Raw genomic sequence first — 23,998 nt, forward strand, 5'->3', positions numbered from 1 at the left:
GTGAGGGGCGGCCCCGGCGCCTGAGGGGGAGCGGGCGGGGCGGCGCGCGCGTATTGCGTTCCCTCCGCTGCGGCGGCGGCTGTGGCCGCTCCCGGCGGGATCAGGTGAGAGAGGTGGGAGCTGTGGCTCTACCGGGGCCGTGAGGGGAGGAGAAGGAGGAGGAAGGTGCAGCCCGGGCAGAAGCGGGACTGGCTGAGGCGGCGTGTTCATGCCGGTTGTGGGGGATGCCTGGCTGGGCGCCTCCCGCCGTGCGTGCGGGGCTCTTGCGTCGCCCCCGCGGCCGGGGAGCGGAGCCGGGCCGGGATCCGGCGGGCCCGTGCCGTGAGTAGGTGCTGCTGCTTCATTTCCGATACTAAAGCGGTTTGTAGGCCTGAGGCCCATGGCCCCGGTACAGTGTTGTAAACCTGGTTACTTTCATTATGTTTATTCATAATTGTTACAATTATAACTAATATAATTGATTGAAAGTTTTGCAAACAAGTCGTGAGGGGATGGCTACCGGTTGGTTTTTCAAAGCGGCTTCATCCTCTGGTTGCTCTTGGTTTTCACCACAGCTTCCACCTAATATTTACACTTTACACTCCTTGTAAAGATGTGCTTGCCTCCTTTAAGGAACTGCTTGTAGCCTTACCAGGTAACTTTGGAAAGTCTGGGCTTTCCCAAAAACATATTAAAAATTATTTTTTTTTAGATTGATTAGAAATATATATATAATACTGCTAATTTAATTCTTTTAGTTATCTTTACTTATAATGTAATTATTTTTGACAATGAAAGTCTGGTAATTTTCACTAAAAGGCTTAAAACAATGCACTGGAGGCAGGGTAAAAATAATAAGTTTATTAAAGTTGGATTGAGAGAATAATCTGAGGGATCAAATGTACAGGTGAACCAGTTAAAATAGGGTGCTGCTGAACAGTTACTATGATTATTTAATGTTAATTAAGCATTAATATTTTTAATATTTAATGTTTAATCTTCCATCTAATTAAAAAAATAGGAAGCATAGTGAGAGGGTGGTTTTCAGATATATCTTGAGATCTTTAAAGGCCTTAGAAGAGCAAGGGTCCAGCCAAAGAAAGTGAGAGCAGGGATAAGAGCTTGCAAATCAGTAGTGTAGTTAAGAAAATAAGGGAATCTTAGGTATGAAACTCCCTTCTGTTAAGAACAAGAAAAACAGTCTTATGGATGTTGTAAAAATGTTGAAGCAGTCAGTGCAGCCTTTGTTCAGTTTTCCTGGAAAGGCTATAGTCAGTTATTTGCTAAAACTAAATAAAATTATATGATTGGAATGCAATTAGAGTATTACTTCTTAAAAGAATAAAAAAAGAGAGAAAAGCCAGATGATCTCTGATCTCCTGAATGATTCTGAGGAGTTGGTTTGGGAAGGGAATTTGTCAGTAAATAGAGGACAATTAACATCAGCATGCACCCAGGAAATATTCTAGCGTGGCTTGCTGAGAGTAGTCTGGATTAAACTTTTTTTTTGTTTTTACAGTAGCCAATGCTCTTAATAAGGGGAGAATATGAGGAGTCTGCCTTGAGTTTTACAGGATTTCTGCCATTGTTCAAGCTACTAAAGTGTGCTCTGAAAATAATTATATTTAAAGATTTTTTTTAAGAGCTTTTGAATCTGACTTGTAAATGACTCACTTTTAAACAGTGGTGTCATGAAATGTGCTCCTGGAGAGTTCAGTTTTGAGTGTATTTTCACTGTTCCCTGGAATGTGGAATTCAAAGTTGAAAAGATTGCAAGCACTGTACAGCTAAGAGTTGGAATTAAAAGCCACCTTGAGAAGCTTGGTAGCAGGTTGGAAATCAGTGTAACTAAGCTCAGTTCACAGGAACTGAGGGAGGAAGAGAACACAGGAATTAAAAAATCAAAGGCCTGGTTAGTGGAAGTGGTGTCAGTGAACAACAAACAGTATCCCAGAAAACACTGGGCATTTATACTGCATTTGAGCACTATAATGCACAGTAAAACCAATATTAATTGAGAATTATGTTGTTTCAACTACCCAGGTGCTGCTTTGTCCCAGTAACTAGTGTGAGTAAATAGAAAGACAAGGGGAGTGATTACTCAGATGATAAAGGGCGTTAGCTAAAACGGTCTGGTTATTTTTTTAAACAACAGTGATAGATGTCTAGACTCTGCAAGAATATTAGGTTTATTAAACTTTATGAGGGGAACTTGAAAGGCATAGACACTCTAGAAAAGAGGAAACTGAGAGCAAATTTGATGAGTGCCTTCACATCAATAGAAGGGTTGCTGTGTAAAGGCCAGTGATTAACAAATCTTTGAGTTCTCTGTAGATCAAGAGATGCTTGTTTTTAGGTGTTGATTCTTGATTTGGATGCTAAAGGAAAATCTTTAGCTTTCAGGTTGATGAAACCTGAAGCTGGCTGTCCACAGATCTGTTGCTGGAGAAGTAAATGTCTGGACAGACATCTCTCAGGCACAGTCAGGTCTCTCAAGGGCCCTTTCAGGTGTGTATTTAAATAGTTCTGTGTACACAGTGTGGTGGAATTGCAAGTTTTAATAGGGGAAAATTGCTTTGAAATCTGCAAGTTTCCTTGAGCTGGGATTTTTATGGAGCTTTAATAGGAAAGGCCCATGATGTATCCTCCAGTATCTCCTCTTGGGTGTGTTGTGTGCTTACACAAGGGTTTGCTTCCAGGTGTGCAGCTTTTACAGGTGGCTCCTGCTGGCTTGGCTGGGGAAGGCAGACTGTCCAACCATTTAAATCCATTTCACTCTCTTGATAAACTGTGCTTGCTAAAACATCTTCAGTTGGCTGTTACAGGGCTGGAATGTTTTCTGGAACTTCTGTGAGAAAGATGAGGGATTGAGGGATGAAGAGTTCAAGGAGGGGGGAAAAAGCTGCTGCTTTGTCTTGACCAAAGGATGTGCAAACCACAGAGGTGAAAATGGCAAAATGAAAGTGTGGCCTTGATCATGTCGTGAAGACATTCTTATATTCATGCTGTTCATAAGGAAACAGCAGCCTGTTAATGATCTTTTGGAATAACTGAATTGAAAATCAGAGAGGTTTCCAGCCAATGCTTCCAAAGGTGCAGTGTGTCTTTCCATTTTTCAGCACATGTCAAGGAGAAGGCCTTCTAAAAAAATTACTTATTTCTATGCAGCTTAAAAAAGCAAAGAAAAAATTTATTAGGTGACTTAAATTCCTTTTAGAGCTAAGTATTGGTGTCTCATTTAAAATGAGGTACTTTTACTTCTGCTAGTAAATTGTCCAGAAGCATTAGTTGAGTGAGCAGGCCTGTTGCTACATTATTTTTCCTTAGTACTTCTATCAGCTTTCAGGTTTTAGAGTTTTGAGTATTGGGGAGCTATATTCTCTCAAGAATGTATTGTTCTTGAGCAGAACTTCCCTCATGAAAATCTGACTCATTTAGTTCAGCCATTGAAAATTTTCAGTCTTTCTCATCACTAGTACACAATATGTGGCTGATTTATTTGCTAGCAGTGGTTTGGAGTTGAAATTTTGGGGTTTGAGAATCTTTTCCTGTTGGATTAAAAAAATAAGCTCAGTTTAAAACAATAGGGAACTTGAATGGTGTTTCTTGCTGTGTATTTCAGACCTCCAAAATGTAATGCCTCCAACTTTTGAGAACCAGTGCAATACAAGTCTTGCATTATTAAGCTATTTAGAACTTTGCTCTGTGTGCTGAGGCTTATAAGAAAGCTCAACATCATTATCTTAAGGTATTCTGCATACTTTGAAAATTCCAGTAATTTTTTTTTGTAAAAGCATATGTAGTCAAGTTTGTGATGTAATCTGAGTGAGCAATGTAATTTCTGTGATTTACCTTGTTTGGTGGGTTTTGATGGAATGTTTGCATAGTCCTTGTGCCTTAAGGGTGAGATTTGGAGTTTTTCATTCATTTTCTCTTGAAGTCAAAAGAGTGTCAAGTCTTGCTGGTGATAATATTCAAAAGATGTTTTCTATGATGTTTTTGAGATATGATCACTTGAATTACAAGTGAACAATCTAGCTTTGCATTGTGAGGTTGAAATTTTGGAAGAACAGTATTTTTGGTGTTTGTGTAAATCTGAGAATTAAAATGAGTGAACTCAACCTCTTTTAGTTCACTGTCACAAAAGTAAAAAGAAAAAAATTGCTCAGAGTTTGGATTAGAAGGTCAGTTGAGCTTTAAAATTCACAAGTCTGGGATAATAGTCTCCCCAATGCCCAATAAACATAGTTTGAATTTTGGTGCACCATGGGGGTGGACTAGTTGATTTTTGAAGGTCCCTTCCACCACTCCAAACCATTTTGTGAAGAATGTTTGTTTTTCAAGTAGCTATGAACTAAATGTTTGTAAATTTTTTCCAAGTTTTTTTTTATTTACATGGCATTAGAATTAATCTGTCTGTGAATATATATATGATATATCTGTAGGATTAGCTGTGTGGTGTCCAACATCTCTTCTGGGAGGATGGTGTTTGAACAAGGATTTTGTCTGAAGCCTTTTGTGACAGTTGCTGTTGTCAGTATTTAGATTTTTCTACACATGCAGTTATTTCTTCAGATTTTGTTTATGGTAGTTAGGACTGCAATCTTGTATATGAGAAAGCAGGTAAAATATCTGTGTCAAGCCTTATGTTTGCAATATTAAAAGAAAATACTCCAGGGCCAATAGAAAGTGTTTGGTGCACTAGAGAAGTCAGATGTCCTGTGGGACATTTTAGCTGCAGATTCACTGATACATAGAAAATGTTGTCTCTGCCTGGTTTCAGTTCTGTAGTGGGTAAGGCATGGATCTTGTGGGTCCCAGCCTAACTCAGTCCCTTATTTGCTGTCTGGGAGGGGCACTGAAGACTTTTTCTGAGATTAGCAGAGCATGATGTGGTGTCATGCATGTAAGCAAAGGATGGGAGGTCAGCTCTAATTCTCTGACTCTTTAGTGCTCTATGTTAATTTTAAGCTTTAATGTAGTTCTTTTCATAGAACTTATGTTTCTTTGGAATTTTTAAAAAAATATTTTAAGCTACTTCCTAGGAAATAGTCAAGTGCTCTGTACTTTACAAAACCCAGCTTAATTAAGTTGTCGTATGTGTGGTGATAGTCTGGGTGTTGAGGCTGAGTGTGATTACTTGAACAACGCAAGTCACAAGTTAATGATTCCAGATGAAGTTGTAAAGTTCAGGAAATGGTCCATAAATAAATGTGGCTATAACCAATTACTACAAATTATACAATTTGTTTAAACTCCCATTTCCTATTTTAGGGGAGAAGTATCTCTTGCTCTAGTTTCTGAATTTGTAGATTAAGAGAACATTTAAGTGTATCAGTGGGAGAAAATGAAGTTGTACCGCTAGCCTTTAAATTAACATTTGCAATTTTAATTTCTTAAAAAACAGAACTGTAAAAACCAAATTCTGAAACCCTAACTCTATATGCATAAATGAGAATGATAAAGTAAAGTATGTCTTATGAATGTTGCAAGCATGTATTGCATTCTTAAGGACACAAAATTTACACATATGTGGAGCCTCTTACATAGATTGCCCATATATATTCTAGATATTTATACATATTACTTTATGTATATAAATGAAATGTTCAACAGACATGCAAAAATGTATGTGTGAATATGTATGAATTCTGTAGGCTGTTATAAAAGTGTGAAGCCAAAGAATTAAACTGACTATGTGAACAAAATCCTTTAATTTTCCCATCAAGCTAAAAATATGTCAACTAACTCACTTGTTTTCTCTCACTAGAAATGACCACCCCAAACAAGACCCCACCTGGTGCTGATCCAAAGCAGTTAGAGAGGACTGGTACTGTTAGAGAAATAGGCTCACAAGCAGTTTGGTCTCTTTCATCCTGTAAGCCAGGTAAATCACAACAATGATGTAAAAAGTTGAATGTACATTTATGTTTTGGGAGGAAGACATCCACAGCAGTAAAAATGCTGTAGTGTAGGCTGTAGTTACTAGAAATAATGGTGGCCTTCTCTATATGTGTTACAATATGAAAGTTATAACTGTTTTAGAAATTCTTCTATGAGGAACTATCTAATATGAACTAAACAGAACTCTTATATATTTTATATTGATTTTTTTTTTCATTTCCATGGTGAACAAACTAAGCCATGTGAGCAGGATCACACCCAGTACAGTAAAATTGTTTCTCTGCTTTGGCATTTTTTCTGGGTGTCTTCCATTTTTAACTAAGGATGACTGTGCAGCTGGGAGATGTTCTGCTTGAACTTTGAAACTTGGTGTGGGCTCAGCTGTTACAGGGTGGCCCTAAAACCCTGCAAGTAAAATAAACATGTGCTCCTGAGGGGCAGTTAGTGATACCTGCTCAAAATATCTGAAAATCTATATTCTTTCCCTTTGGGGTGCTTGAGTTGCTATTTCAGAAATATCTGTTGGGAATTGATCAGCTGTCTTGCTGCGCCCTAGGGTTAGTGATCCCTTTATGTCACAATATTGTGCTCAGGCTGAATGACTTTGGTCTGAAATCCTGGAATATTGGAGAAGAAAAGTCTCGTGGTTTTGTTGCTTAAACAGACTGAAGGAAATTTTTTATTAAACTTCTGCTGCTATATTGGAACTGTAGCTAGTGTGGACAATCAATAAAAGGATGTAATTAAGTAAAAGGATAATGAGGGACTAGAAAATACAAAGCTGCAGTTGCTTCTTCAAATGTGATGGCATTAACCTTTAGGAATACTGGTTTTGCCATCTATTGTCTGTTCTAGCTAGTACTTGAAAAAGCAAAAATATTTCAGGACATGACTTGAAAAGAAAATGTTACATTTGGCTAAAATGTTATAGTGAATGGTCTCTGCTAATGATTTTGCTTTAGTTCAGCAGTTAAGTTACAGAAGATGTGGAAAAGTCTAACTGTTAATTATTCCTTTGGCAACCAACATGAATTACTACTTAACCACTTGAAATTCCAGGACATGTTGACATGGATTTGTACCCCACAGACCTCAACAGTATTGAACCTCTGCAGATTCCCCTATTTCAGTTTTGTGTCAGGAAAGCATAGGTGCACCTTGGATGTCTAGACATATTTCCTAATATGTTATAACTTGGGAGACATTAATTTGTAACAGTTGAAGAAGAGCTATATTTGCATCACAGAAATGGGATGTTCAAGATTATCACATTTTCTTTTTCTTAGGGTTTGGAGTGGATCAGTTACGAGATGATAATCTAGAAACTTACTGGCAGTCAGATGGATCACAGCCTCATTTGGTGAACATCCAATTTAGGTATTAAAATATACTCCCTCTCGGTTAGGGTGCTTTGTACTGTTCAATAAGATAGGAATTCAGGAAGTGCAAGAATTCCTGGATTCTGTTACCCAACTGGTAGGAAGTCAGATAGCATTTCTAAAAATAAGATATTCAAATGTTATGATCACTAAATATCTAAATAAGCAATGAAAATGAATGTGTAATGGTATGTCAGTTGTGACAGCATCACATTTACTCATGTGAGGTGACATAACCTAACAAATGAGTTTGAGAAACCTTTTTTTATTCCATCCTGTGTAGGATGCTTTCAGTATTTTTCCTTTAACAAAACTTGAGAAGAGATGTTTGTCCCCCTTCTTTATTTACTTTTTTTAAAAGGCTTTGGTGTAATAAGAGAGCCCATATTTGAAAAGCCTAACTTAAGCTTCATTATGTACAAGTGCTTATTTGGCATCTGTTTCTTGGTATACTGACATTTCTGAAGGCAAGCAAAGGAGAATGGTGAAAATCAACTGTGTGCATAATGTAATGTGGAAAATCACCTAGTTGTTCAACAGCAAGTTTCTTATGAATCACTAGGCACACATATATTCATTTTCAGAACATTTAAATCCTTAGTTATAGCAAGCTAGCAACAAACTCATCCCAAATATTTTTCTTTATGGTGCTTACATAGCTTGTGTTGCTTCTTGCAGAAGAAAAACAACAGTGAAGACCTTATGTATTTATGCAGACTACAAATCTGATGAAAGTTACACTCCAAGCAAGATCTCTGTCAGAGTAGGAAATAATTTTCATAATCTCCAGGAAATCCGGGTAGGTCAATGATGCTTTGCATTCTGTCTTAAAACAATTCTCTCTTGTTAGGACATCTGATATAATAAAGCGGTTTTTGATGGTAAAATATGGCATTGTGTTGAAGGGGGAAAATGGCTGGGTTTATTTTGATATGTGCTTTTAGTTTTTGTCTTTAAATTTAGTAGATTGGTTTCTGTTATTTTTTATCATATTCTTTTTACCAAACATCATTATAATTGAATATGTTCATAAATTTTTACATTTGAGTATTGTTTCTATTATTTTTCTTACTAATTCTCGACAGTTATTGAGATGCAAAAATTTTGGATGGGATGAGGTTTTTTAACAATATGAAGCAAAATCCAATTTTCTGTTCTTCAGATCGGCTTAAGATTTTGAATGAGACAGTGTTGTAGTGTTTTGTTAGTGTTTTATTTTTAAAAAGATCATATCCAGTATTTTTATGGTGATGCTTCTAGTCAGAACTGTGATAAGATTTGAATTGCTTTTAGTGCTTAGTTTTGCCTACCTTTTGGTTAACAGTAAAAGCAGATTTGAAATAATCCATGATCTTGGTAGACGTCCACCTTGGAAACTGATTGGGTTGCTTATAAGCAGGTATGTTTGCTCATTCTGGGTCAGGGTAGCCTCATGTTCCAAATTCCTCTGCTCTGGAGCTCAGCAGTTACTGGCTGGTATTTTGGGAAGGTTTAACTTAGCAGCCTTATATGGCAAGTATTACAATAACAGAAGGATTGGGATGATGAGAAAAGGGTGGTGCTAAATGGTGGCCTAAAGTTTTACTTCTGGGATTTTTATTTTTTTCACTTTGGATTGTTGGGACTGAAAACCAAAGTCCCAAGAGGAAGTTGTAAGTACAAAGCTGTAGATGCTGTGGGAGTAAAAAATAGTGTAGTAGAGATGTCTGTTAGCATTATGTATCTATGTCCTTTCAATGATTTGTGATGTTCTCTCAAGTTTTGACTTACACTTTTATCCTAAATATCAAATGGAAGGCTCTTGACATGTTTTATTTTTCTTTAATTAATTAAATATTCTTTTGGAAGAAATAAATCATCACGTTATTTTGACTTTCATCAGCTGTAAATTCTCTCCATCTTCCTAATTGTATCATAGCAATTTGGGAGCTGCACAGTATCTGAGGAAGGGCAGCTGGATCCTTTCACCTGTTAGGCTGTGGGTCAGTTTCCCGAGTATCCACTAGATGTCATTGTTGTCCTTAATGATCACTTTGATTTTTGCACTTTTATCTGCCCTTTTGATAACTAAATGATTATTGTCCTTTTTGTAGTCATGCTTAGTACAGCACTGTACATCTTGCTGCCTAACTTAAGTTTCTCATACAGTGGTAAACTCCTGCTCTTGAGAGTATGTGTGTGATTAATGTATTAAAGATCTGTAAAGCAATAAAATGTGTAACAAGTGTATTAGTTTTCTCCAGTGTATCAGGCAGTATTTCTTTAGCTCTTTTCTTGCCAAACACGGGATTCTATGCATAATGTATGTAGTTAAAAATGGTGCTCCTATATGAAACAAGTTACTAGCATTTTTTATGGTATATGAATGTGACTATAACATGATGCATGACAGAGTAATTCTTATGCATACCACATGCTCTTGTGCTTTTTTTACTTCCAAACTGAGGAGAAAATATGGTCACGCTTCTTATTAATGAGATACAATATTCTGATGCTGTAAAATGCTTGTGACTGTCATCACCATGATGTTACATGTTGCTATCAATTTTCATATTTTCTAAGCTGCTTGATACTGGTTCTTGAACTTTCCTTCAGTCTCGAAACTTTCTTCAGCATCTCTGACACATGGGGAGGTTATTAAAGCAGTGTGAACTGTTATGAGCTCTTTACAGAAATCTGCTTAATTATACAGTGATTCCATTGGCTTCAGTACTGATTAACTGGGTGGAAAATCAGGCTAAAGCATTTTATATTTTTCCATGGATGCTTGCCCAACTCATAGTGTGTAATGAATGTGTTTTCTTTCCTAATGGTCTAGTTTTCAACACAATGCAATATGCTGTTGAGCTAAACTTTGTCACAAATATAAGATCAGCTTTAGTTTGTATTCTAGTATGTAGGCATATCTTGTTTGGAACCTAAAATGAATTTATTTTCAGAATAAGAGGTTTCTTCCCCCTCGTTTGTACCCCATTGTAGGAGTGAAAACAGCCCTTGCAATCTGGCAGGATTATTCCCTTGCTCACAGCAGTTAAGGTGTGTGCACCCAGCCTTCTCCTCTGGCACTTAAGTGCCATTGTATCCCAGCCATCAAGCTTGGAGAGCAAATATTTTCTCATTTGCAGTCATGGAGTTTTCCCACATGATGGTACAAACAGTCTGGATGGACCAGATAGTCTGTAGAGGCATCTTTGGAACAGCATCCAGACTCCTCAGGACATAAGTTATTACACTTTTTCATGATATGAAAATAACTCACTGCAAAGGATATGAGTGAAGTGCTGTCTGTGAGAGATCTCTGGTCTTGTCAAGTGATGCTCACCTGTCTATTGCATTTTACCTCTCCAGAACACTTAGATGTTCAGCAGTTCATTTTGCTGTAAGGAGATAAAGTGTTTTGATGCTAAGTGCAGGTGGTACTTCAGGGTATAGTCTCAATCCATATATAATATATATATATACACATATGTTGTAGTTAATAGCGCTTTCTGCTTCAGCCTATAAAGTAGGATCCTTACATAGACTCAGGTAAAAGCCCTTTAATCTTAATACACCTTTGTTGGCAACAGTATGAGGCCTTTGTTTTAGGTTTTTGTTGGAGTTTTTTGTTTGTTTGTTTGTTTGCTTTTCCTCTGGACTGCTGTCTGGTTTGTTTTCAGTTTCTCTTCTATCCCTTTTGGCCTTGCCTGGTGTTGTGTAACCAGGTGCAAGCACAGCAGCCTCCCTGGTGGCATGGGGTTGTGCCTGAGCACCACGGACAGGGCTCCTTCTTCACTGTTTGAAGAGATTCTGCACTAGAGAGGGGATTACCAGCTGGAGGGATGCTCAAGCTGGGAGGCTTTTCCAGGAGGTAGTTTAGAAAGTGACCTCAGTGTAATGCCTTTACTCCTCTGCTGTCCAGTGACTGTAGTGAAGAGGTTGGACTTAGCCAGACATGTTGTGAAATGCAGCAGTGAGCAATCTTCACCTGTTTTCTGTACATGGAGTAGACTGAGATCCTGAGGAGTGAGGACATCCTGGCTTGTCATAGGGCTGCTGCAAGGTAATCAGCCAAGGAAATGTATTCTTGTGAGTCTTTATTCAAACATCTCTAAGGTGCATTTTAAACTGCTTTCCATTGAAGGTGGAACAACTCTAAAGGACCTGTTACTCCTTTAGATTCCTGACTAAGCTTCAGGTACTTTGGTTAGAAACCATTCCTCTGTGTTCTATGTTCCACTCAAGAAAAGAGGCATTTCTGACCCTTAATTCTGACCCTTGGGTTCAGAATGTCAATTAAAAATAGTCAGTCTGCTTTCTGCAAAGTACTCTTGATGCTAAGAAAAGACTGAGTAAACTTTAGTTTTATAGAATTTCAATTTTTCGTGTCTGTCTCTAGGATGTAGGCACAATCATCACACCAGTTGTTCATTTTGATTGTGTTCTTGCTGTTAATGCTGGCTGAGTATGGATTTGTTTCATCAGGATGCACACAGATACACTGTTCTGTACATCTAAAGTTTACTGCTGGTGGAAATCTGCAAAGCAGGAGAGTAGAATGCTCCACTGATATTGGTTACTTATTAAGCCTTGTCATGGGTAGGAATCAAATTTCAGAAAAAAGGTTATTTCCATTTGTACTCTGTGCAAATTTCCACCTCCCAGCGGAGGATATTTTGTAGATCCCCAGCTGAGATGTTCATATGAACTCATCTTTACAAAAAGAAGGCAAATTAAATGATGTAACATCACTGTTCCCTGCCAATATCATCATCACTGTAGGTGATATGACCTTTTCATCATGCGTTTGTGGAAATAACTAATATATGCTTCAGACTCTGGAAATTATGAACAGGATTACAATTTTCCTGCCCTTTGATACTGTGGAATGGTGAGACATCAGATCAGAGCTTACTGTGCAGTCATGAAAAGTGCAGGTATTGAAATAGCCTTTCATGCATATGAGATGTGTGTATACAAATAGGGAGGCCCACATGAGAGCTAGTAGAACACTGGAAGATTATTTTGGCCCAGACACTATAAAATTGTTAAGCATTTTTATCTTCTTATGAAGGTGTATTTTAAGAGAAATAAGCATCTCTTCTATAGAGGAAAACTGAACATGGCTTTTATGCTGTGGTAAATATAAAAGATATTTTTTCTTTTGTGTCTGAGCATTCAGAATCAAATCTATGAAGGAACCTTTTCTTGCCCTAGAAGGGCTCAATTAGGCAAGGGCACCTTAAAGAGGCCCTGTATTTTTAATTCTGTCAATCTGACTTTACTCTCTGAAGCAGAGAAAAAGCCATGTGAAAAAATGTGGCAACAGCTCTATGGAAGGCAGGAAGTTGATGAAGTACAGAGCTTTCCTCAAGGGAACTCAAGTACAGAGAGCCTAGGAACTGATGGAAGCACTGAGTGTTACATATGTGTGAAAACCTCTCCTGCACTTACAACCTTTTTCGTGATTATTCATTTAAATTCCACTATGGAAAAGAAATTGGAAAATCAACACCCTCACAGTAAAGAATTTCTTGCTAACATCTAATCTAAACCTTAGTTTAAGGCCATTCCCCCTTGTCCTATCATTACATGCCCTTGTAAAATGCCTCTGTTCCTCTTTTTTGTAGGCTCCCTTAGGTACTGGAAGGCCACAATTAGGTCACACCACCACCTTCTCTTCCTGTAGCAAGTGTTTGATTACCTTGTTTCATCTCTTTTCTGTGCATGAAGTTCTTGTAGGAGAATTTACAAAGATTTCCCCTAAATCTTTGTTTTTTTAAATATTTTACTTCTGTAAAAATCTTTCTGGTACTAGTGGCTTAAAAATTCAGATTTCTTTAAAACTGTGTGTTGCCAGTGCAGATAAACTGTCCTCCAGCATAATGAGGGAATTTTTCATTAGCTTTGATGCAAGCTTTCACTATTATATTCTAATGACAATACTTTAAACAAATTCTCTAGTGGACATGAACAGGTTGCACATAGTGCTCTGTGTGTGAGGGGAAGGAGCCAGATGCTTGAACTTTTTATATTGAAAACCAACTGCAAATTTTGGTGAACATGTTCTCTAGCACTCTTTTGAAGTATGTACTGTAGTAATACAGTTGTAGAGTAGTAATTGTATTAGTTAGGGGAAAAATTGCTGGTTTTCTGTGATAGTTTCTTACCTTCTTTATATACCTGAAAGATTTATGCAGGGAAGTCTTCAGTGATGGAGAGCAGTGTACCAATAGGCCAACCCCTTTACCATTCCTAATTAGTATAAATGAAGAATCTCTTTTTCACAAGAAGATCCTGTTATGAAGGGAGTACCTCTATGGTGAAGGGAGCACATGTATATGTTAATAAAAGTTCTGTGAGAGTAGGGTCCGTCATTTTTCCTCTTTGCACATTTTGCCAGTGGCATGGCCATGCTGCTCATGTACAAAAGTTCTAGCTAGAGCTGTGGAATAGTCTTGTTTTTTTTTCCTAATTTTATTTTTAACTCTACCAGCTTCTGCAGCTGATTTACACACACACACACACACACACACACACACTCTCATAATGCATTGTGCTTCTGGCTTTTGTGAAAACACTTTTTGTAGCCTTTAGCCCTTAGTGCTACATATAGCTTTGTTTCTTTTAAACCATGGCTTTTTAATGCCTGGATACAGCAGAGATGCTGATCTTTCTCCCTTTGATGGCATTACCAAATTTTTAGAGCTCTTAGAGTGATCAGTCAGATTTCTGTGTTCTTTAGCTTCTAGGAATTGGTCCAAATATGTATATTGATGATATGTAGATATGATTGTAGATCATATCTATTTAAAACAGTAGCCCTCATGCCCTTCAGTGCCTGAAATTTCCAAGTTGTAATCAAACTTATATGCTATCAGGCTGAGGGAAGAAAAGCGTGTTTTTCTTTTACATGCTCAAAATGTAGTGAAAATCCCAGTGGACAGTTGTGTTTACAAGGGTAACTGTCTGCATTCAATTGTGGGTTATAAAAGTGCTTGCTTGAATAAATACACAGAGCTATCAGACAGAACAACCAATAGTTCCTTGGACTAATTGACCTTGTCAGTAGAATAGAAACACTTGCAAATAAAATTCCCATTGCCAGCAAAGTTGCAACTGAAAACCCCTGAAGAAACTGTGTATATCCTCTAACTATCTTGGAATGCAATGATTCAGGCGGCAGACATGTGCAGCGGGAGGGGGCAGGAGGGGGAATCATTAACCAAGAAAGTTGTACATACCAGCAGTTTTCAGTGGGCTCCTTTTGCAGCATGAGGCTGTATGCATTCCTCAAGTCATTAAGTAGCTCACTTTCCATATTCAGAGTTATGCTTTCTACCAGTTGTTACTACTTTTACCATCCCTTGGGTCCCCCTGTATGATTTGTTTTGCTGGTCTGCTTTTATTATAATGTAGCCTTTTCAGAAAAGGCAAAGGTGTTTGGCTGGTAACTACAGCATGTTGTAATGAGGGTGGAGTGTGTTTGTCATTCTGCAGCAATGGTTGACTTCCATGAATGCCAGGGTCTATAACCACACAGGCTGTGGCAGTTTATCTTTTTGAATATATTCGGATTGCATAACAGTGGAAAAGAATCGCAGTAAATATTAGAATATCTGATCTTCCAATAAAAAGCACGATGGAACCATTTTTTTTTACTTTACCCAGTGATGAGTCATGTATCTTCCCATTAAAAAAAGGAAAATATTTCACTCCAGAAATAAGTCTTCACAAGTGAATTAGTCATATATCAGACATTTCCTTTTAAAAGTTTGGATAATGTCACACAGGTGGAAGTAGTATTAAAAAAAAAAACAACAGTAAAAGACACAACAGGCTTCACTGTGTACTATAAAAACATGATTTTATTTTGGTTAGAAAACAAAACAGGAAAAATGGCATTTGGAAAATAAAGTCTGAAAAATGGTCCAGTTAGCTGCTAAATAAACTTCAGAGATGAAGGTTTAAAAAAACGCACCAAGATTTGTAAAAGGAGGCGGGGGGGAATAGTGTATTTCACCTTAAGTAAGGGACAATGTGTAATAAGGGATTTTGTGGTTTTACAGCTCGGTGCATGTGTTTGAAAGCTGTTCTCTCAGCAACGTGGGTGGCAGGTTATGCTACCATATAATGTATTGTAGTTGGCTCTCCACACTTGTCAGGGTTAGCGTTCAACCATTCGGAAAATTTTCCCATTGTTCTATCATGTGAACCAAGGCTAGTGTTGAATTCCCAATAACCTTCTGCAGGAAAAAGAGGTTTAATTAGAAAGTTTGAAATTTGATTACTTCTGTTATTGTCTTAATGCACTTCTCTCTAATTTAGGTGCTTATCTGCAAATGCAATCAATTTTTGCTCAGGAAGATGAAAAACAAACTTAACTTTGTACTGCAGTTGCTTCCACAATTTAAAAAGAAAACTTGTATACTCAATTCTGTCTTTCTTCAGCATTAACACTCTATTTCCATCTTAAACATGTTTGCTTTAGATGGATCATAGCTTTTGGCAGCTACTGCATTTTTAGCAAATAATACTGTTTCTAGTAAGAGTTGCAAAAAAAAAACTTTGTGTGAGGTCCTTGTAAACTGAACCTTGGGAACGTTATGTTATTTCTGTATTTTCCCTTCTTTTGTGCTTCTTCTCTATTTGTGTCATGGTTATAAATTACACCGTTTGAACTAGAGAATTAAAAACATTTCATTTTGTGATTCCTGTAATTTTAAAAAAGAGAATGTTTGTTTTATGTGTATTTTTTTTATTTTTACCTGTTATTTCAGAGGCTGGCACACAGAGAAATAAGCAGTTATGGTATTGAAATTCCATTGTGCCAGCACCTCTGGGGCATAATCCAAAAAAACCAGAAAAATTGCCTGCTGGGTTGTATGCAGTAAGCTTGTGTGAACATCAGTGTCTGCTGTTCACACATCATTTTTTACTGGAAGTTCCTGTTGGAATAAAGGTTCTGTGTTTGGAGAGTGCACTGGGATACTTGTTGGTCAATGGTTTTTCAAAGTTTGTAGGGATTTCTAATTACAGTTTACCAGTGTACGCTCACTAGATACTTCTTGCAGATAATCATTAATGTTTCAGAAGAAAGAGAGGCAAGCAGGGATTTGGCAACATAAAAATTGTAACAAGAAAGATCTGGGTGCTCTTCTCTTCCTTTAAGCATTCTCTCTGAGACTGAACATGGGAGTGAGGAATAAGGTGGGTGGATGGAGGGGGAGGTGACAGCATGACAGAAGACACTCACATACTTGGTATCAATTGGTATTCAATATTTAACCCCTTCCCTTCCTCCCCACTCCTTTTTTTAATGCAAGTGTGGTGTCTAGTTGGCATTTTCAAACATCCAAGTCCCTCCAGCATTACAGCTTATGGTGGGTGTCAGTGTGATGCTCATCTAGAACATCTTTATGGTGCTCAGTCAGGTGAACCCCCTCAGCTGATCAGAATTAATTTGAACTGTGGTTTACAAAACATGTGATACTGTGCACTTGCAAACTGGAGCATGTAGCAGCATCTACTTTATCTCTTGTGTTTGATCTCTCTGCACCTGGATAGAAGGATGGAGATCCTGCTAGCTGTTTAATGCAGCTTTTTACTTGGGTGTTTGAAGGAGTTCCTTCATAAGGTTTCAAGGTTTGAACTAGGGAAAATGAAAATCTTTGGCTGGCTGTATCATTTATTTGCTTTTGGGGAAGTGGACTCTAGACATCTGACCTTGCAGTTACTTAGCAGAGCAAGGAGGTGGGGACCATTGAAGAAGCTGTGTGAAACAAGGGATGCTTGTTTGATCTCAGGAAGGCAGCATGTTAGGAAGGAGATCTTGGAAAAGTGCAGAAGACCTGTATTTGGAAGGGAAATTATATTCTTCTGTAGTAAAGGGCCCTGCATTGGAATTGTTAAATAAAGAGCTGTTTCTCAGTCTCATTTTTATTCTTCTTCTACCCTACCACATTCTATAGTCATGCTCTTTCCCATTCTATCAGTTCCCAAGGCCTGAGTAATCCAAAATTATCTCCTCTGGTTTTGGATTCCAAATGTGAAAACATTGTGGGAGTCACACCACCATCTTTTGCTTAAAGGATGTAAAAAATATCCTTAAATTTGTGTCAAAGCTGACAGTAAGATGCTACTCACTCACTCCTGCTTTCCTCTTTCTGAGAGGTTGCTCACCATTGGGAAACTTCTTGCCTTTAAGCAATTTTTTCTACACTGTGAAATAGGATTGGGAGGATAAAGTCAGTGAATTATAAACAATCATCTTTGATTTACCTGATTGCCTTCATAGACTTAACTGTGGAGAGTAATCCTTGGAGGGAGCACTAGATATTCTCAGAAATTAAGAAGTGCTAAATACATCCAGTAAGGTCAAATCCAAGACTGATTCTGATCCCTCTGGGTGCTCCTACTAACATAGTATTAAAATCCTCCAAAGAGTAAAGCCAGCAGTCAACATTTAATTTGGTTTAAGCAGAAGAAAAGATATGAAAGGAATGGGAATTTTCTTGGATACCTAAGAAAGTTTTATGCTGTCATCTCAGCTGGTGTTGGTCAGCTGGCACAGCACACCTCATTTTCTGTTTCACTTGAACAACTTGTAGGCACCAGCAGCTGGAAACCTCCTGTGACTGTGTTCACCACCCTTTGCCAAACCAGCAGTTTAGCAGCAGGGTGGGGGGAGGAAGTGGCCCCAGTTTAGAAGAATATAGGAGCCAATTTGCCCACCACTTATTATTCTCTGTATGTGTGGCTTCCATGTTATAATACCTTTATTTGCATCTGTACAAATGCAGTCACACTTGGCTATTTATAGTACATACTGCCTTGTGGCAAAGTTATTAGGTATTGCTATTAATTAGGACTAAAAAAAATCCAAACCAAATCCATTAAATGCACTGGATGCTTTGTCAGGTCAGCACTAAAAAGAAACAACCAAAAATTTCCATAAATTCAGGTAGAAATAAAGGAACAAGTGTATTCTGTGTAGGTATATGGGAGCATTTTATAATTACCATCAGCCTTTTGGTTTTTTGGGTTTTTTTTGTTTTTTTTCATTCTGAAGCCTAACATTCTAATGGAAAGCTGAGATTATTCACAGCGTCACTAGGAAAGTAGTGCTGAAAGGAATTCTGTTGATGTGGTAAATTAAAACAATCCGCGGTGTTCAGGAGAAAATGCTACCTGGCAGGTGGGAGAGATCTAGAACAAATCCAGGGTTCTGGACTGTAAGACTCTGCTGCTTCAGAGCTGCCCCCATGGCAGCTCTTTCCAGAGGGAGGTCTTGCTCCTGTGATTACTGAAATGTTATTTTGGTCAGGGATCACATGTCTGTGTGTAGCTTTGATGAGAACACTGCTACACAGGGTCTACATTCAATTCTTTGCTGAGTTTTATTGGGTGGCAAGGGATTGAATGTGCTGTTATCCTGTTCCTTATCTGAAGTAGTGCATGGAAATGTTTCTAGAGATATGAAGTATAAATTTATTTCTTTCTGAGGGCTGTTCTCTGTCTTAATCTGTCATAAGATAACCAAGATCATGTGTTTGAATCGGAAAAACCTTTCCCAGGCTTTTTCCATTTTCCATGCAAACACGCAGGAGAGGGTGGAGTGAGAATAGTAATGTATCATATGTGTCTGGCTTGAGAGCCTGTGCTCTCTATCTGCCTTCATCCAATTCCTAAAGTAGGTTTATCTAACAGTCCTTTTTTATTTCAGGATGAATTCTGGAGTGTTTTATGTCTCATGTCAAAGGAATATTATCAAATACAGTTTTTATTGAAGCTTTTTATGAATACTGTTTTCAGTCACAGTTTTTGAGTGAATCATGTGGCATACCCCCCAATATGTCTTTTTAAATTATTTCCCCCACTCTGTATTTGTTAGAGGTCAAATTCAACTGTGAGTATGAAGGATATTTTGGATTATTTCTACTAGCCAATGCAGAAAACTGTAATTTGTTTTTCTTAGTTGAGATTAATCTGTTACTTAGCAAGATGGTATTGCTGCACATCATTTTACCTTGGTAAGGTAAAAATCAAATCATGTTTCATTTTTTCATTGTTTCAAAAAGAGTTGCAATTCAGTATCAGAAGAAATGATGTAGTAAAAATTCAAAGTAGGCTTCCCTCTCCTTGACCAGGTCTCTGTTGTGATTATGATGGTCACCATTTGTAACAGAGGTTTTCATAAATCAGCTCTTGGTAAGTCTGGCACTGGTGGGGTAGGAACTTCTGTTGTGGAATTACTGGGCTTTCTTCTATTTCTTTATACTGTCATGAGGAGTTAAAAGATTTACTTGCATAGCAGAAATAAATGAAGCAGAGGAGCATATGTAGCCACAGTAGATGTACAGTAAGTCACATAGATTTGCAATCCAGTTCCATCTGCTTGTTGTTGACTGCACTTTGCTAAGCAGTAAGATGACACCCCACAGTAGCTCTAGAGGACATAGCAGGCCTGCTGGTAAACAAGTTTTTAATTAACTCATTCTCATGCTTTGTTTTCCACTGCCCCCTCATTTTTTAGAAGCCTACTTAGGATGTAATTTTATTTTGATTCTTACACAGGTCATGGTGCAGAGCTCATGTTCTTGATCTGTAGGATGTAGCACTGAGGCTGTTCCAGATGCTGTTTGTAGCAGAAATGCTGTTGCAGCAAGGGACAGTGCATAGCACCACTGAATACCTTTTTAAATTGTATATTTTTGAGTGAATGGTGACTTGAGGGACCTTTGGCTCCCAGAAAGAAGTCAAGAAATAAAATTCACATAAATTGAAAGAAGCAGAGTCTCAAGTCTGACCTCCACATAAAATAACAGATAAAAGCCTCCTGGGGTTTTTTTGGACACACCTTCTTATTGATTTGTAAGAAAACACAAGCAAAAATAAAAGCTCTACGGCATTTGTTCCAGTACATTAAAGAAATTCTGTTTAGATGTAAAATTAAATGCTTCCATTGGGCAACAGTTCTGATTCCAGCTTTGCAAATTTATGGAAGTGTATTCTGGCTCACATAAAACTATCCAGCTGAACCTCTGACAGATATATTTCTTCTCTTTTAAAGTTCATTTGTATGAAAATATATCTCCAGTGAGACATGTTTATGAATTTAGGACCTTTCTGAGATGAGACTCTGCATTGCATTTTAAATTTGCACAAAATAGTTTTCACAACAGTGAAACAAATCTTTTTGATTTGTTTCCAATGAGTAAATATTCCTTGAGCTGAGCATTACTCTCTGGGTCCTGTGAAATGCTACTCTGCATTTGCTTATTGTGTGCTACAACACACTGGAGTAATCTTGAAGTTCATCAGGTTTTGCCCCACTTGCCTTTACTGAGCATCCATGGACTCTTTATTCAGACACAGAAATGTTTGCATACTGTACTTCTGCAGGATTTGGGGATTATTTACAAAGGTTTAGGATCTTTAAATTCCTTGATTTTTGGGAGAGGTAACCCTCTGTAATTCTCAGAAACAAGCCACTCCTTTGAAACCAGGAGAAATGCTTTCTCTTAACCCCAGTGCTTTTTGTCTTAAATCAACAACTTGTCCTCTTGCCAGTAAAGAATAAGTAGGTTTTTTTTTTTTAATTTGGTAGCACTCAGGTATAATATGTTCCAGTCTTTTCCTGACAAATGAAGTTGCTCAGGAACTACAGTCTTGTGTAACAGGTAAAAAGTTAGAGCCATGTAGTTTATGGGCCTGTCTTCTAGTAGAAGATAAGAAATCTAGTTCTCTTCAGTGTGTAGTAATAGCCCTTCTCAATGAGTGGAATGAGGTTTTTTTTTGGTTTTGATGTACTTTCTTCCCTCACCTATAAAGGGTGCTTGAGGGCTAGCAGCTGGCTGCTGCTACTGTGGACTTTCTGTAAATATCATGATATTCCCATTTTCTTACATTTGTTCATTTCCCATATTAATTTTCTGCATCCTCTGTGAGGCAAAGTGCATGGCATAAAATGTGGTCACTAGGTTATTGCCGCTAAGTTATTTGAGATGGTTTGATAGAGAATTAACTCAGTGTGGCCTGTTTTCAGGCACTCACATCTTTAATATTCCTTGCACAATTTTTTTTTCAAATACTTTCTTTGTATAATTTAACTGTAGCTATGTCTAGACATATTTCCTGGATATGGCTAAACAATTTTCAAGGTAAATTATGACCTGGGTTTTTTTTTTTTTTTTTCACTTTCACACAAACATAGTATCATTCCATTATGTAGGTAGGAGAAATGGGAACTGCAGACATCTGCAATACAGTTTTCATTGAATTTGCAAACTTCTGCCCCTTTGTAAAATTAGTTATTTCCCAGAAATGCTTTCCAGCCTTTACTTCCATTTTCAAACAATTTGTGCAGTGCACCCATAGAATACATTTATTTTGTTCCTACTTGTACCCAGCTGTTCTAATCTGAAAAAAATTCATAGGACTTCTCCCTTTATGCTTTGCTATCTTCTAGGTTTTAATGTGTTCATTCTATTTGCCTTAAGGTGCTCTTGTATAAGGTCATTGTTCAAAGCACTTGTTTCTTGCTCCTAGAAAATTCTGTCTATACTCCCTTTCTTGGAAGATTCTGTGGTGTTAAACATAGAATCATTTAAGTTGGAAAAGACCCCAAAATCATCAAGTTGAGCCTGTTCTGTTGCCTTTCATAAAAGGCAGCTGCTTTGTCCTATTCTTCAGTCAGCAGTTCCATTTGTAATGCAAATTCACCTGAGCTTCAGAATGTTTTTTTAAATATATGTTCAGACTTTGCAGTAGAATGTTCCACTAGCCCAGTTCAATCTGATTCTGTTCTCTTTGTGTAGCTGTCTCCTCTTTCATTGCTGGTTTCCCCTGCCTCTCCTCAGTAGAGCAGCCTGACCCACCTGGAAGTTGTAGGAGATGATGTCTTTACTTTGGGTGGGTGCTGCTCTGAAGGGAGGGACAAAGATTTTGCTATCTCACTACAGGGCAATCTTAGGGCTTTTCAGTGCTTGGGGGTGAGAATTTATGACTAAGATACAAACTTAAATAAAAGTGCTAGTAATGTATTGTCTTAAGTAATTTTTAAGAACTCTGTGCCCTATTTCTGTTGCTATAAAACCTTAGTCTACATACTTAACCAGATGGGGTTTTTTTGATACTTTTGTCACTGTTTTGTGTTATTACTAAAAACTTTTGAATGTAGATGGTACTATTTGTTTGAGTGAACATGGGAAGTTGTAGTGGCTTTTGTTATGTTTGATAGTTGGGTTTTTTCCCAAGCTTTGGATTAGGTAAAAGTTACTGAGGGTTTTCAAAAGCAGATTGGTCATCATCTGCCAGATTCCTACTTAGAAGGATCCCTACACAATTACCTTGTACACATGGGGACTTCTCCTTAGTTACTTACTTGTCCATAAAACAAAGAAATCTTGTGTGGCTGTGTTCTCAGGGGTCTTAGGATGAGGGAAGAGACGAGAATGTTGACTCTATGTTTCAGAAGGCTTGATTTATTATTATATTATATATATTACATTAAGACTATACTAAAAGAATAGAAGAAAGGATTTCATCAGAAGGCTAGCTAAGAATAGAAAAGGAATGATAACAAAAGCTTGTGTCTGACCCAGACAGTCTGGACAGCTGGACTGTGATTGGCCATTAATTAGAAACAACCACATGAGACCAATCACAGATGCACCTGTTGCATTCCACAGCAGCAGATAATCATTGTTTACATTTTGTTCCTGAGGCATCTCGGCTTCTCGAGAGAAAAAATCCTAGCAAAAAGATTTTTCAGAAAACATGTCTGTGACAATATTGCAGTGAGATAACCTTCAATTTGAAGTGCCTCCCTAAAGATAGAAAACATTAGTTTTCACTAAAGAAGGTTTGCAGATCTTTTTAAATGTGCAATGTGCAGCATTGGCTATTTATTTTATAGTAACTTTTTGGTTGGTTTTTGGTTTTTTAAATGTACTGTTTCTTTTCTCACATGTGCGTCTATAATACTCGAAGCTACTGATAATTTGAGTTGTAAAGTACCCTGATTTAAAAAAAAAATACTTTAAAAGTCCCCCATTCTTCTTTCAAAGTGCTGGAATTTCAAAAAGGCTTGCAGCAAACCATGGATTTTCTGCCATTCATTTTTAAGGCCAGACTGTCCAAATGTAGTCTGTTCCAGTATGTCTGCAAGTAAAATTTTATCCATCTTAGCTACCAGAAATAGGCAAACTGAGGCAGAAAGCTTCTTTTGGGCTGCATTACCTGTTTTTTGATACTGTCAGCCAAGAATTTTTTTGTAGGTCTTTCATCTTCAGTGTACTGTCTGCCAAGCTCAGGGGAAGTAACAGGTTCACACTGGAGTCACGTTCCTGTAGGTGAGAAGGAATTCCCCTGATACCAGGAATCTTCTCAGCGTTGCAGTGGCCTTGCAAAGGTATGGCATTCCTGTGGCTTGTGACAGCTGTGCAGTGAGATTAGGCCCTGCAGGAGAGTATTACTGCACTTAGAGTGTATTTGCCTTCCCTTCCTCTACTCTTGACTGCTTCTTAAATGAGTTATGAAAGTTTTTCTTTAAGTTTTTAAGTTTTCCTTAAGTTTTTCTTAAATCAGAGATCCAAAATTTTACAGCTGTTATGACTGTTTTCAATTGGAGACAGTATTCCTTCTGGAGCAACAGATTCCTGTTAAGATGGAATCGCTTTTAGCTGATACCAAACTAAACTTAAATAGCTTCCTGCTGTGGGTAGAAGGTTTGTGTTGGAGTTTTAGGCCTTAAT

General features: G+C 37.7%; 1 protein-coding gene across 7 annotated transcripts in view; it reads left to right on the top strand.

The window, feature by feature from the left end:
* ANAPC10 (anaphase promoting complex subunit 10) overlaps nt 1-23,998 on the top strand; it is a 142,147-nt gene that overhangs the window by 786 nt on the left and 117,363 nt on the right. For 4 of the 7 annotated variants that reach the window (XM_071431519.1, XM_071431517.1, XM_071431515.1 and 1 more), the window contains 3 exons: nt 5,750-5,866; nt 7,170-7,260; nt 7,941-8,061. In XM_071431519.1, the coding sequence (XP_071287620.1) occupies nt 5,752-5,866; nt 7,170-7,260; nt 7,941-8,061 (327 nt within the window). In that variant the 5' untranslated portion in view covers nt 5,750-5,751. Of the gene's footprint in view, nt 1-57; nt 105-186; nt 330-5,749; nt 5,867-7,169; nt 7,261-7,940; nt 8,062-23,998 lie in introns of those variants that run through there. The other 3 variants (XM_071431522.1, XM_071431518.1, XM_071431521.1) reach the window with 3 other exon arrangements.

This window comes from Agelaius tricolor, unplaced genomic scaffold (genome assembly GCF_023055355.1).
Source record: "Agelaius tricolor isolate 1412-34295 unplaced genomic scaffold, bAgeTri1.0.p SCAF_8, whole genome shotgun sequence".
Lineage (NCBI taxonomy): Eukaryota > Metazoa > Chordata > Aves > Passeriformes > Icteridae > Agelaius > Agelaius tricolor.